The sequence below is a fragment of the Halyomorpha halys genome, unplaced genomic scaffold (genome assembly GCF_000696795.3).
Source record: "Halyomorpha halys isolate HHAL.00 unplaced genomic scaffold, Hhal_1.1 Scaffold270.1, whole genome shotgun sequence".
Classification (NCBI taxonomy): domain Eukaryota; kingdom Metazoa; phylum Arthropoda; class Insecta; order Hemiptera; family Pentatomidae; genus Halyomorpha; species Halyomorpha halys.
In genome coordinates, this window is record NW_027105226.1 from 628,050 (window position 1) to 641,223 (window position 13,174).

At 29.6% G+C, this 13,174-nt stretch overlaps 2 protein-coding genes across 12 annotated transcripts in view; one reads left to right on the top strand and one right to left on the bottom strand.

Annotated features, from left to right (window-relative positions):
* Nucleotides 1-13,174, top strand: part of Dap160 (dynamin associated protein 160) — a 110,260-nt gene that overhangs the window by 35,082 nt on the left and 62,004 nt on the right. For all 10 annotated transcript variants that reach the window (XM_067049625.1, XM_067049640.1, XM_067049643.1 and 7 more), the window contains 2 exons: nucleotides 871-1,009; nucleotides 1,302-1,604. In XM_067049625.1, coding sequence (XP_066905726.1) covers nucleotides 871-1,009; nucleotides 1,302-1,604 — 442 coding nt within the window. The remainder of the gene's footprint in view (nucleotides 1-870; nucleotides 1,010-1,301; nucleotides 1,605-13,174) is intronic.
* On the bottom strand, nucleotides 1,916-10,108 carry LOC106680613 (uncharacterized). Of its 2 annotated transcripts, none has more exons than XM_014420447.3 (2): nucleotides 9,936-10,108; nucleotides 1,916-4,565 (listed from the first exon to the last, which is right to left on the bottom strand). In XM_014420447.3, exons 1-2 carry the CDS (start codon nucleotides 9,973-9,975, stop codon nucleotides 1,936-1,938), a joined length of 2,670 nt encoding a protein of 889 aa, XP_014275933.1. In that variant the 5' UTR covers nucleotides 9,976-10,108; the 3' UTR covers nucleotides 1,916-1,935. The 2 variants fall into 2 exon arrangements, with proteins under 2 accessions (XP_014275933.1, XP_066905751.1); XM_067049650.1 differs by lacking the exon at nucleotides 9,936-10,108 and adding an exon at nucleotides 9,744-9,878.

Below are 13,174 nucleotides of genomic sequence, written 5' to 3' on the forward strand. Positions count from 1 at the left end.
GTTGGTAAATAATTAGTTGAAAACTTGTTTCTTTAATACACTTATGACCATCACCTTCAGGTCAATCATTTATATATATATATATATATCCAAATATCTTTGGAGATATCAGATTTATTGAAGAGAGTGCTATTGCTGGTAATAAGTGATGTGTACCAGTGGATCAAGGGGATAAAATAAACTAAGCATTCTAAGAAAAATTAAGCTCCTAATTCTTGATAATACAGTAGGAAACATGTGAATTTAATGTTATGCTATGTAGGTTTAGTTAGTAAAATTTTTAATACTAGTCCTATATCGTGTGATGTGTTGTCATTTTCACTTTCATTCTGATTTATTTCTTTGAAAACTGAAGTTTTTTGTTTAGCCTGTCTGTAAAAGTTTTAAGGAAACAGTTTTTGTTCTGATTAGCTCTCAATAGTAGCATTACTCGCTACTTCTCTTATATTAACTGAAGAGATGATTGGATGTAGAGTGGTTTTGAGACGTGGGATGTTAATGTTACATAACATAACTTTGTTTTGAATAAATTAATAAATAAATATGACTACTGATAGAAATATGATTTTCAGTGATTTATTTATTTTTTTCCCTCAATTTAAGCTCATGTAAAATAAGAGTTAGTTTAATCAAAACTATGGTATATTTTGGATCCAAGTTATAGGGTATTAGCTTTTTGACTTGGCAATCACAAAATTGCCTCTGGATATTATTATCATTTAGTTTTTGATACATTGATTTAATCCTAAATCTAACATTTTCTATTATATAATCAAATGTTTCAATCGATTATGACTTCCTCATTGAAACAGTTATAAATAGAGAAATAGATCGACACTTCATTAATTTGAATTATTTAATGTGTTTTAGAGAAATGGAGAGACAGAGACAACTTGAGTGGGAAAAACAACGGTTGCAAGAACTCCAAACACAAAGGCAAAAGCAACAGGAGCTAGTTCTAAGTTTAAAAGCCAAAAGTCAGGCTTTGACGATTGAACTTTCTCAAAAGGTAATAGTAACCCTCATTTATTAATAAATAATTCCCTTTTTTGAATAATCTTTCCTTGTAGTTGAATTATACATTTCATAGTTTCAAGTGATTAACTTAAGGATTTTTTTGTAATTTCAGTAATTTATATTTACACGAAAATATTTTTTTTTTATAAAATAATTAAAAAAAAAAAAGAAAAGAGTAGTTACTTACTTCTTAAGTGTCAGATACTTTGTATTTTATATCCATATCAGCATTTTCTTACTGGCATGGTGCAATATGATATTTTAATGCAAATTTTTGCTTTCAGGAGGATAAAGTGAAGGAATTGTCTAAACAAATTAGCGAAACAAGGTGTGGAGTTACATCTGTAAAATCAGTAATAGATGGAATGCGTGTTTCAAGGGATCAAAATTTAGCGGAATATAATCGCCTTAAAGCAGTTATAAAACAACGTAATGCCCAGACCTTGGCTTTAAGTCAACAGAAAGCTAAACTTGAAGCAGCCGGAAAGCTGGGAAAAGAGGAAAAAGAAAAAGAACAAGCAGCATTCGATGATAAAACATTGATTATTAAAAATTTAAAGGACAAACTAAAAGATATGGAAGAGCAGGTAACGATTTTGTTTGTTTGATTTTTATATTATGTTCTCTATTAACTATATAACAGAAAAAGTGTGTAAGGATTAACTAAAAAGCTAGTTAAAGGACACTGCTAACGTTAAAGCCATTTTGCCTGAAATCCCTGCTCGCCATCAATTACCCACTAAGGTGAAAAATATCCATAGATCAGTTAAAAATACCTGCATCGGCATCGCTGGTTTATACCTTTTCTAAAATTGGTGGTCTTTTTTTTGTTTTATTATTTATAAGTACGTAGTCATTTTTAGAACCAATTTTAAACATAGTGTACTATGAAAAAATCTTATAATGCTTTATGATCCTTTATTTTTTTTTTCTTTTATGATTAAATGTTTCTTCTTCTTCAAGTTCCAGCTTTATTGGGTACTCGTTTTCAATATAATTGATATCCGTCATTGCGTTAGTTTCTAATAGTTCTCTATAAAGTTCATTTGGAGAATTATTGATGATTTCAGTTTTCATATAAGTGGAATGGTTTTGACTAGGCCCATCTGGTTGGGGATATTTTTTATTCTTCTTGAATATGTTCAAAAAAGTAAAGATTTTCTTCTTTGGTTTTACAATATCAGAGTTTTCTTTTCCAGTGGAATTGCTAACCAAGCTTTGGTTTATATATTTCCTTTCTTTATTTTTGCCATTTTGATTTGAAGGATTTATAATTTCCGATGAATTATTGGATTCCTTATCAAAATATGTTTCAGCATTTCTTGTCATTTCACTATTAAGAGAGAAACTAGGTTTTATAAATGCTTTAACTTCCTCTGGTTCCACTTTATTCATGTTTGATGGATCAGCCATGAGGCTAACAAAGTTTGTTGCTATATTTTTGTCTATCGTTTTGAGATCTACCCTTCTCGATGAATTATCTACTCGTGTCCTAATGGTTGCTTGCTCCAGTGCATGGATTTTTCTATTTCTTTCTGGTACTAGTGAGCTGGATGCAATCTCTTCCTCTATTTTTATATTCCGCACTGGTGATGACAAACCGTTTTCTGGTTGCTTTGTGTTGATTATAGGTTGTGGAAATAATTGTTTTGGCCATAATTGTATATTCAACATACTTTTTATTTGTTGTTCAAGAGCAGGTTTGATTGTTATGTTTGGCTGGGATTGCAATGCTACAGTAAATTGAAACATTTGCTTGCTCTTCTCACTTTTTGGTTGTATTATTTCAAATGTCATTGGTTGAGACATTGTGGTATTAGATTTAGATTCTGGGTGATTTGGTGTCTTGCTAGGTTCAGGTATAGTGAATAAGTATTGTGCTTTACTTGTATATCGTGTACTTTCTTTGTTCCAATTGTTTCCATTTGTTGATCCTTTATTATCAGAAGTGTTCATAAACCATGGAGATGGATTAGGGATATGAATGGGCCCTTGTGGTTTAATGATTTTCATGTACCATAGTGGGCTAAAGGTAATCATGGGGCCCTTTGGGCTAGGGAGTTTCGTGGACCCTAGTTGGTATGAGATATTCATGGGCCATTGTAGGGTTGGGATTTTTGTGGACCCTTGTGGGTTAGGTATATTCATGGCTCCCTGTGGGTTAAGTGTTGCCATTGACCCTCGTGGATAAAAAGTATTATTGGGCCCTTGTGGGTTAGTGATTTCCAAGAGCACTTGTGGATGAAGGGTAGGGAACTTTATGGTTGACCCTTGTGGGTTAGGGAATTTTATGTTCCATTGTTGGTTAATTCTGTTATCGCTCATCGGTTCTGTTTGTCCAAAATCATAAATTTCAGTTGATCTTGAGTTACAAGGTTGAGTTACCTTTGAAGAACCAATTTCAGTTAACATTACATTACGACATTCAGTTGGTTCTGTATTGAAACGTTCAGTTAGTTGTGATTGACAGTTTTCAATTGATTTTGAAGTAGATGATTCATATTGTTCTGGTTCACAATGTTCAGTTGATTCTGAATATTTATTCTCATTTTGTTTTGGATCGCAATTTTCTGTTGGTTCTGAATTTTTATGCTCATTTTCTTGTGGATCGCAATTTTCTGTTGGTTCTGAATTTTTATGCTCATTTTCTTTTGGATCGCATTGTTCTGTTGGTTCTGGATTTTTACACTCATTTTGTTTTGAATCCCAACGTTCAGTTGTTTTTAAATTTTTATGTTCATTTTGTTGTGGGTTACAGGTATCATTTGGTTCAGTATTTTTGTGTTCATTTTGTTTTGAATCCCAACGTTCAGTTGTTTCTGAATTTTTACATTCATTTTGTCTTGAATCCCAATGTTCATTTGGTTCTTGATTTTTACGTTCATTTTGTTTTGAATCCCAACGTTCAGGTGGTCCTTTATTATTACGATCAGTTTGTCTTATTCTAAAGAATTCTGTAGGCCTTGAAATACCTTGTTGAATTGATATTGAGCCACTGTATGAAGTTTGCCTTGGTCTGTATTGTTCTGTTGGACTATAGGATTCAATTGAACTAGGAAGATCAGAGTTTAAGTTAATGGATGGATATGCTCCCATTTCCGGTATTGGAAGAAGAAAATCTAATTTTACACTGTTATTAGTCTTTTGATCTTTCCCTGTGATATTGTCTACTAGATTCGCTAAGAGGTCTGATCTTAATTCTTCTGGACCTATTTCAGGCTCAAGAATTTCTCTCTGTATCCCTGACAGTTTTATTTTTCTATGATTATCTGGAATAAGTCGTTTTCGAGCTTTTATATTTTTATAATGCAATCTGTTTTTTGAATATTCACTTTCTGGTGGTACAAACACATTATCTTGAGCATTCTTCAACTCTGGAAAATCGAGATATTCTCCTTCTGTCTTTTCAGTCTCAGTTAATTCATCTTCAGGAAGGATGTATTCGGGTATGTAACCAGTCATATAAAGGGAATCCAACAACTCTTGCAGATCTCTTGGTAGGCTTTGTTTTGAAGTTGTTTCTCGTAATAAACTTTCGCTTCTGATTGCTGCCAACATAAACAAAAATATTTATATTGTCTTGTCTTAACTTTGACATAAATGATTTTAAAATTAAATTTTATCAAATTGGATATATATATACACATTTTAAACTAATTGGTTTTAATAGAAGATTGTCTGGGTGGAAATCGAATTCTACCAAAACTACTTTTAGCTACCCTCATCATCTTATACTAGATTACTACTGTAAACTTTGTAAAAAGTCTTTATAGACATCATTTAAAAAAATCAAAATCAATGCTGTGTCCTTGAGACATTCCAATACAATAATTCTTTAATTTAGAAAAAATTATATATAAATTCTGCAAACTGATGGTTCAGATGATATGACATTTGATTTTTTTTTTTAATGCTATAAAAATAATATTGATTTTTTTGGAATTGGAAGTTATCACAGTATGAAAAAATTCTTTTATTTCATTTTTATATTTACCCTTTTTTAACGGACACCTCCGTATAAGAGGACAAATCAACATCCCATATGTATCGTTATAAGAAGTTTCACTGTATAAGTAAATATCAAATTATGAAAAGTTGCGGAAACACAACACTGATATTCAATATTTTAACTTTTTGTTGATTTCTATTACTTTTAGTTTGAACTAATTTTATTATAAGAAGAGTAAAATGAAAAAAAATGGTGGATGATTACGATTCATAGAACTCATATCAGGTTGACTCTGTCTTTAGTTTTGGTAAGATTCGGTTTGTACAGATAACTTAGTGTGGTTCAAGCATTTTTTGAATTTTCCAGATATATGTTTTTATAAAGGTATAAAAATGCTTTTGCGCTGTTTTAAATCAAAAATATTGATTGAGAAGATTTCAAAGAATTTATTCATACTCAATTGATAAATTAAAAAATATACAATCTTATCTTATAGTTCATTATTGATTCTGATGGTTGGAAAATTTATTTATTTAAAATATGGAGAGCACAAATATCTATCTATTGGCAGTTGTTGAACAGCACTAACTATTGGCAGTTGTTGAACAGCACTATCTATTGGCAGTTGTTGAACAGCACTATCTATTGGCAGTTGTTGAACAGCACTATCTATTGGCAGTTGTTGAATAGCACTATCTATTGGCAGTTGTTGAACAGCACTATCTATTGGCAGTTGTTGAACAGCACTATCCATTGGCAGTTGTTGAACAGCACTATTGGCAGTTGTTGAACAGCACTATCTATTGGCAGTTGTTGAACAGCACTATCTATTGGCAGTTGTTGAACAGCACTAACTAAGCATAAATGTGTGCTTGCTGCTAACTTCCTTTTGTTTGTGCTCAAAAGACCAACATTATAACAGATTAGACCAATAATTCTAATGCCCCATCCTTACACTTGTACTTGTAGACACTTGCCATTGTTTGGCACATCATAAGAACGTAATAAAAATATTTTTGATTATTAATGGAAAAGCTCATATATTGTTGGTATTTGGGAGAGAGAGGAGGGCTTCTTGGTGTTAACTTAATGAAAACATTTTAAAACTATTAAATGATTTTATTCTTTTGTTTTTAATAATTATAGTAATAAAATACTCAGTACATCTTGGAGTTCAGTGGTGATCCTATTCATTAAAACATTATTAATTTTTCATTTTTAAACCTGTAATGTTTTGATTTGGAAATTTTCTTATGTTTAACATCTAACTCAAAAATATGGGTTCACATTTTAACCAGTGAAATAAGCTTTGCTGATTTTTATAACAACATTTTTGTGTAGTATCATTAAAGGAGAGAGTGTTTGTAAATCATGCAGGAATGGATATAGAAAACAAACTGTAAACTCCAGAATCTGATCTTTCTCCTTTCTTTAAAAAAAAAAAAAATCTTCCAGAAAAAAACAACTGAGGAAAGATATTTGAAACATTTGTTTTCAAATTTTATTGCTGTATGTTTGTTCTGTAGTGTGTGGTGGAAGAATTTGATGTACCACCTCTGTTTCTCAATTGTATAAATAGGAAGTTCATTATTGTTATATAAATTTAATTATTTGGATTACTTTTAAATTGTGTTTTTTTTTCTACTTAGTAAATAGATATTCACCTATTAATCTTCACAAGTAGTCAAGCTCAAAAATAGTATTTTGGGGGGAAAAATCTAAAATTTTCAAATGTGCAGTAATGTCTGCAAGCTTAAAGCTAGCATATTTTTTAGTAATATACATAGAGTAAGGAAATAAGTGCAATCGGGCAATAGATTAACTGTATATAATAGAGCCCTGATAAACAGGAAATTAGTAAATAACCATCTAAACAATAATGTTTTTATTTATAATATTACATTAAAAAAAGGAAGAAATGTTATGATCATTAGTTTTTAATAAAAATTTTCTAGTTTTTTTAAAAACTAGATCAAGAATTTTAATTTTATGAAAATAATGGAATGAAACTATAAAAATTCGTAAGTAACCGCACCTGTACGGGGATGGTTATTTATGACCATGAAAATATATATTTTCTATTTTACTTAGTCAAAACTGCTCGAATATTAAAAAAAATAAAACCATTGTGTCTGAAAATTTCCTTACACTGCACAATAAACAATTTAAGTTATAGTAAATGAAATACTTTAAAAAGGTTGCATGATAATAATACCTGTAATAATGACAACTATTAATTTATGACAATAACAACAAATGCCTAACGAACCCGAAGGTTCGATGCCAATACCACCAATCATTCTCCACATACATCCCTCCAGTAACACCGCTCGAAACCTAATTCTACTAAATCAGTTTTAATACAATCCTCCCATCTATGTTTCAGTCTACCTCTTGGATGTTTGCTTGTCAGTTTAGTGTTTATTAACATTTTAGGGATCCGCTCATTACTAAGCTCTACAACCTTACACACCCATCTTATACGCCGCAATACTACAACCGGAATTATATTTACCAGGTGCTTATTTTATGACAAAAAAACATTTAGGTGAGTTTTCCAGCTGAAGTCCATTCTTTGCTGGTGGCTGTTCCTTTAGCTCTGAGCAAATGTTACTCTTTGAAATAATTTCCCTGTTGTTCACTTTTTCTAGACTTAATCTCTGAAATTTAGTTTTTGCTTGATAATAGGAATTAAATGAAAGAACAAAGTTTGGAAGTAAATAAACATACCCCATTATTTTCATCAATCAAAAAAATATATATCATTCAGAGTGATAAAGTTATCCTTTATAAGTGATAATAAATTTCACTAATACTTAATTCAGGTTATGAATAAAACAATAAACATATTTTTTTGAAAATTCAGAGCGGGATACTATGTGGTAATGACCTTTCAATAGCTGAAGCAGTTATAAATCTAAATAAATATTTTATTACATGGAAATGTTTCTCCCAAATATAGCAGTATGATTTCAGTATGAATCGTACTCGATTTGTCAAACATTGTTTTTTTAATACATTGAAGATGTTGAGGTGAAAAAAGACTTTGTTTAGAATATTATCAGTACTCTATATTTACTTATAACGTTTCAGAGTGTTTCCTGTTTGCTTCTAGGACTATTATTATTACAATTGTAACATTTATAAACAATTTATGTATATAATTGAAACATATACTCAATTTTACCGTATAGCCAAATATCTCCATTTCATTTTTGTAATTTTGACTCCATAGTTACGTAATTAAAAATTTAACACATAATCGTTTAAACAATATCATTCACCATTGATACATTCATTTATCCCTTTAGCACAAATGAATATTAAGTTATTCAAGGTGTTATCTATTTGGATATAGCATTATGCCTGTGTGCTGAACTTACTTACAGAAGTTTAAAATTAGCGGAAGATAGCTGGAATAAAATAAAAAATAAAACCTCATCAAAAAACAAGAACATTTTCATCGAAGGATTAATTTCGTGCACAAGATAAAACAACAAAAACATGTAAAATACAATATGTCACAAATTGTAAAAATGTTAAGAATAAAAACTGCAAAGCATTGGCTAACCATAGTATAACTTTGAACCATAAATTTAATTTCAAAACCTAATCATAATAGAAATGGAAAAAACACAAAAGCAGAAGAATCTCAGAAACAATTCACAAAATAAAAATATCAACAATACTATAAACTACAAAACTGACACAAAAAACTTAAATTACACACTATGTAGACATATTAAATAGGCTGAATGTATAAGTAGAGACAGATAGAATCAGTAAAATCATTTAATAATAAAATTCTCCAATTGAAAACTATAATATTCAATCTGAATAGTTAAATTTATTAAATATAGACATATTAACAGGGTGATAGACGATAAGCACACAGGCATAATGTTATATCCAAAGAGATAACACCTTGAATAACCTAACATTAATTTGTGCTAAAGCAATAGATGAATGTATCAATAGTGAATGATATTATTTAAATTGTTAAATTTTTAATTATGTAACTATGGAGACAAAATTACGAAAAGGAAATGGATATATTCGACTATAAGGTAAAATTGAGTATATGTGTTAATTATATACATAAATTGTTGATAAACGTTAAATTAAATGTTACAATAGTAGCAGTAATAGTACTAAAAGTTGAGGAGACAACACTCTGAAATGTTATAAGTAAATATAAAGTATTGATAATATTCTAAAGGAAGTTTTGTTCACCTCAACATCTTTAATATATAACTTCCTAGGAAATAAAATAAAGAATAAATGTATTCCAAAGTTGCTTTAGCTGGATAGAAAAAACCATTTGAAATTGCAATACAATTGAGGTAACTTTAGGAGAGCTTTAGAATGTTTCACATTATTTAATGATTCAGTTAGTATTAAAATCAGAATAAGTGAGATCTCAGAAGGCTACAGGGAATTCATTGAGGGTAGAAATTACTCATTAATATGGGAATCAATGTACAGTTATGGTATGGTAGGGTTTTTATATTTTTAAATATGTAGAAACTTTGTTTTTTGTTTGTTTTGGTAATTTTTAATTGTGAGAAATGTTCATTATGTCCAACTTATTGCTTAGTGCTTATTATTGTGTATTATTAATTTACATAAATAATTTTTAATTTATTTTGCTGTTTGTATATTGTATTGCTTTTGTTGCCCCAACAACAAATATAAACAGTATAGCAGTAGGGGGAAAAAAATTCTGGGGATGGGTGTAAACTGGATTGAGTAAAAATTCTTATGGACTAAAACTTGCCTGTAAAATTAGAATCACTCAAATGATGTAAGTCATCACTCACTCATGTTTAAAAGTTACAACATTAATTGATATTGCCTTTGATTATCCACAAAGTTGCTACACTTATCATCCTACACTGATTGGTGGTCTACATTCTCATCCATGTCATTCCCTCAGCTATGAATAAAATAATTGTTCACTTCTACTTACTCAGTGTTGTAGTGATGAACACTAACAACTTCAAAATCATACTCTGTTCCCTTTATTGTTGATTTTTACTCATTTTTCTAAATTTTTGTGAAAATGAGTTGTTAGGTTAATTAATCACATCCTAACTATTCATATGATAAACCTCAATTTTTATTACATGTGTATTGATTATTTTATTTGATATATTTGGAGGTTATTCGTAAATCTCTCAATATTTTGTAGGTTATTTGTAAATGATTTTCAATTTTGATATTATGAAGGGAAATATGTTATTGCTACTAACATTTTTTTACTTACTTACTCTCATATGTCTTTGAGAAAATATTTAAACTAAAGATTTTTTTTCTCTTAATTTCTGCAATCTATTTATTAATTATTACATTTCTTTACTAATCTAAAATCAGTCATCAATCCTCGGATACTTTCAGGTTATAGACATACGGTCTGGTTAAGTAATAATGGTTTCCTGTCTTTTTGGAGGAGTGAAAGTAAATAATTACTCTTTGCATATAAGAAATAATAAGAATGTATGTTTTGCAATCTTGAAACAAGAGAACTAGTTTCTGTTTTTTAAACAATTTTACTCTTTTTGTCATTTATATCAATATTTGATAGCTGGCAATTAAAAGATTGATCATATGTATGATAGTTTTAGACTAAGAGTGTAAGATTTTAAGTTTTTTAATAGTATCATTGGTTGGAAAAGTCAAGTCGGTCTATTAAACAATAATGTTTCGTGATTAAAAATAATCAATTACTTCATTCTATTATTTAATATATTTTAATTCTGTAGTTTTATTTGATTATGTTAAAATTATAAAGAAAAGAAATACATTTATCTCTGTTCAAAAACACTATATTTAAAACTGTACACACATATAATAACTTAAAACCAACTAGAACTTTCCCCCTTGCTATCATACAATCAGTGTTACCAAATAGCAAATATTGTACATATTCCAAACTCCCCCTTAAAATATGAGCGGTCTTGTAAACATTAATCATTGGGCAAAATGCCTCAAACTTAACTCTACATAACGCCTTAGTGAATAAGTCAGCTAAATTAAATTTACTATCAATTTTTACAATATCAATCACCCTCTGTTCAACATAGTCATGGACAAAATGCAATGTTACATTAAATGCTTAGATCGCTTAGTAAAGTTACCACTATTGGCTAACATAATACAACTTGTTTACCTACATAAACATGAACATCGGATAAATTATCTTCTTTAAAACCTTAATCAATCAGAACATTTTTCACGAACAAGGTCTCTTCCACAGTAAAGGCTAGAGCAACATATTCAGCTTCGGTTGAGGAACGTGTTATGAACTTTTGCTTTATAGTTTTCCAGAAAACAGGATTATCACTCACCCAGTAGTTGACTTGGAATCAGTGTGATCTCCAGCCCAATAAGAGTTGGAATAACTTGTCAGCACATCACAATTATTCTTTGTAAACTTTAAGCTGAAGTCTCTAGTATGGTATAAGTAAATCAAGACTCGAAGAGCGTACTTGAAGTGGGTCTGAGTACTACAATGTTGATATCGATTAGAATTAGATCGAAGATAATTAACAGCATACATCACATCCAGTCTAGTTTCTTGAGAGATATAAGATAGAGCATACATCAAATTCTGGTAATTTTCACATTCTTCATTATCACCAGGCTCTAGTTTTAGGGCAGTCTACATGGGATAATATTTTTTTTGCCAACTCTCAAAGCCTCACACAACCAGTCTTGCTTTAAAAGTTTTCTCATCTTTTTGGCAAAAAACCCATTTCACACTCAGAACATCTTTATTAATTGGTCTATCAACAGCAATCCAGGTTTTTGATTCACCTAAAGATCTCATTTCATTTTCCATTACAACTTTCTATTCATCAGAGACATTAGACTTTATTGCTTCTTCATAAGTTTTTTGATCAACAAAATTTGCAAAATTTACCATAGCATAATCATTAAACCGTTTAGGCAACTTTCGAACTTGTTTAGGCCTTTCATTCTTATCCTTTTCATCTTTATCAGACTCAACTTCTTTTTCACTTTCACATGGATGATCTTCAGTTTCACTGTTATACTCATCTTCCACAGTAATATAATCAGTACCCTGTTCAATAATTCAAAGTAAAAAAAAAAAATAGTGAAACAGTTTCAGAGCTTTATCTATAAAGTATGTAAAAAATTATAATTTACTTATAAAAAATATATACATATATCCTTGCAAATATAGGGGTCATATTTCATCCACTCCCTGTTCAATACCAAAAAAATTGAAGTGACACATATTTAGTCCTACTCACTATTTATTGTTTTTATAAGTAATTGTGTGAACAAAAAAAAATATATATATAAATACAACAATTAGATTAATGATGTTAAAAATATGAATCTATATTAAGAAGCAAAGTCTGAAATCTTACAAAGTTGCAATAAGAATATATAAAATTTACAATAAAATAATGTAAACTTCTTGTAATTGGCTGATTATCATCTGCATCAACATCAAAGGACCTTCAAAGGAACCTTCATCGATTTTTTTTTTACCCTCTGCTTGGTCATTTCTGACATATATATGGGAAACTACCTACAGACTACCACCCAATATTAAATATGGTGGGAAGGTCAGATTTTCATTCCGTGGGACTGCCATGAAGTAAATTTTCTCTGCTATTCTATCTGTGGTTCTTCCCCCTTCATCTCTCCCCATCATGCAATAATAATATAAATAAAATTTCTAAATAAAGTAGTTCAATTTTTTCAGATATAACATTAACTAAATTGTATGTGAGCTTCTACGAAAAATTAAACAAAAACTGAATTGAGGAGAATTTTGAAGAAGTAAGAAAGCATGTTTTTGAATTTATTTTTTTACACAAGTATTAATAATTGATGAAAAATTGTAAAATTGCTAATTAACATTTTAACCAAGATTGTTAAGAAAAAATATAAAAGGGAAAGAATACTTGTTAAAATGTCAATGTGAATATTTAGAAATTTCCCGTATCCACAAATAAATTGTAATTTTTGTAATAAAAGCTTAGGGGCTTGAATAATTTGGGACTACAATAATTTTTAAGTAAAAACATGTATTAAAATGAAAGAATACACAATGTTTGCTTATGTACGACAGTCCAATAGCAGTGAACTTAAGCCATCCCGTGTTTCTTTTAATGATGCTTCAAAGTAGATGATAACAAGATGACCCATTGTCCTTGACAGAGTTAAATGCTA